Here is a 1,129-nt window from a genome sequence, read left to right as displayed (position 1 = left end):
GAGGACAGCTTTGATGGTGGTGACCGGGAGGAATCTTTCTCAGTTTCTGGGCCTTCAAACGAAGACACTGACGGCAGTTTGAAGGACAGCAGGGCGCCTGATTTAAGTGTAAATACTCTGGAACAAGAGGACTTTCTTCAAACACAGAGGACAGGTCAGACAGAAAAAATGTCCTCCACCTGTTTGGCTGCTGAAAACTGTTTCATCTTGAAGCTAAATGTAGAGTCACAGATAAAAATTCACACAGGACAGAAACCATTTGGCTGTGGTGTTTGTGGTAAGATGTTTAGCCGCAAGACGCTCTTTAAATCCCACATGAGAGTGCACACGGGGGAGAAACCCTACGGATGTGATGCATGTGGGAAAAGGTTTACGCTTCAGTACAGCTTTAAAAGACACATGCGTGTGCACACGGGAGAGAAACAGTTTGGCTGTGACGACTGTGGGAAAACATTTCGTTGCAAAACCCATCTGAAGCGACACATGAGAGTTCACACAGGAGAGAGACCGTTCGGTTGTAGCGTGTGTGGGGAAAGGTTCACAGAACAGGGCGCTCTGAAACGACACACCAGAGTGCACACTGGAGAGAGACCCTTTGGTTGCACTGTGTTTGGGGAAAGATTTGCAGAGCAGGGCGTTCTGAAGAGACACATAAGAGTTCACACGGGAGAGAAACCATTTAGTTGTGATGTCTGTGGGAAATGATTCAGACAGCAGAATACGTTGAAAAGACACACAAACGTCCACACAGGAGAGAAACCGTATGGCTGTGATGCGTGTGGGAAAGTGTTTAGAGAGCAGACTACGCTCAAAAGACACACTGTTGTTCACACAGGAAAGAAACCATTTTGCTGTGGTGTTTGTGGAGAAAGATTCACTCAACAGGGAAATCTGAAGAGACACATGAAAGGTCACACATGGGAGAAACTCTTCCACTGAAGGATTTGTCTTTAACCCTCTGGGGTCGCCGGACGCGCCGGCGCATCAAAATCACATGACCAATTTAAGACGACACAGCTACAAGATGCAGCACGTCAGAGTCTCCAATCCAACTTGGGTCGAAAGTGCGGACTTAAAACTATATACCAGTTTTTGAATTGTGCCGATGGGCCACGTAAAACCAGAGTTA

General features: G+C 46.9%; 1 protein-coding gene across 1 annotated transcript; it reads left to right on the top strand.

The window, feature by feature from the left end:
* Positions 1-1,120, top strand: LOC121813999 (gastrula zinc finger protein XlCGF57.1-like; the record flags this gene model as incomplete). The annotated part of the gene is given in 1 exon segment (XM_042217998.1): positions 1-1,120. A coding segment is annotated over 1 exon segment (939 nt), but the record flags the coding sequence as incomplete, so codon positions are not given.
* Positions 1,121-1,129: the final 9 nt, after the last annotated feature.

Source organism: Haplochromis burtoni, unplaced genomic scaffold (genome assembly GCF_018398535.1).
Source record: "Haplochromis burtoni strain Fernald_Lab_line unplaced genomic scaffold, NCSU_Asbu1 Contig_4697, whole genome shotgun sequence".
In the NCBI taxonomy this organism is placed as follows: Eukaryota; Metazoa; Chordata; class Actinopteri; order Cichliformes; family Cichlidae; genus Haplochromis; species Haplochromis burtoni.
The sequence above is the reverse complement of the archived record's forward strand: the minus strand, read 5'-3'. Positions and strand labels throughout refer to the sequence as shown.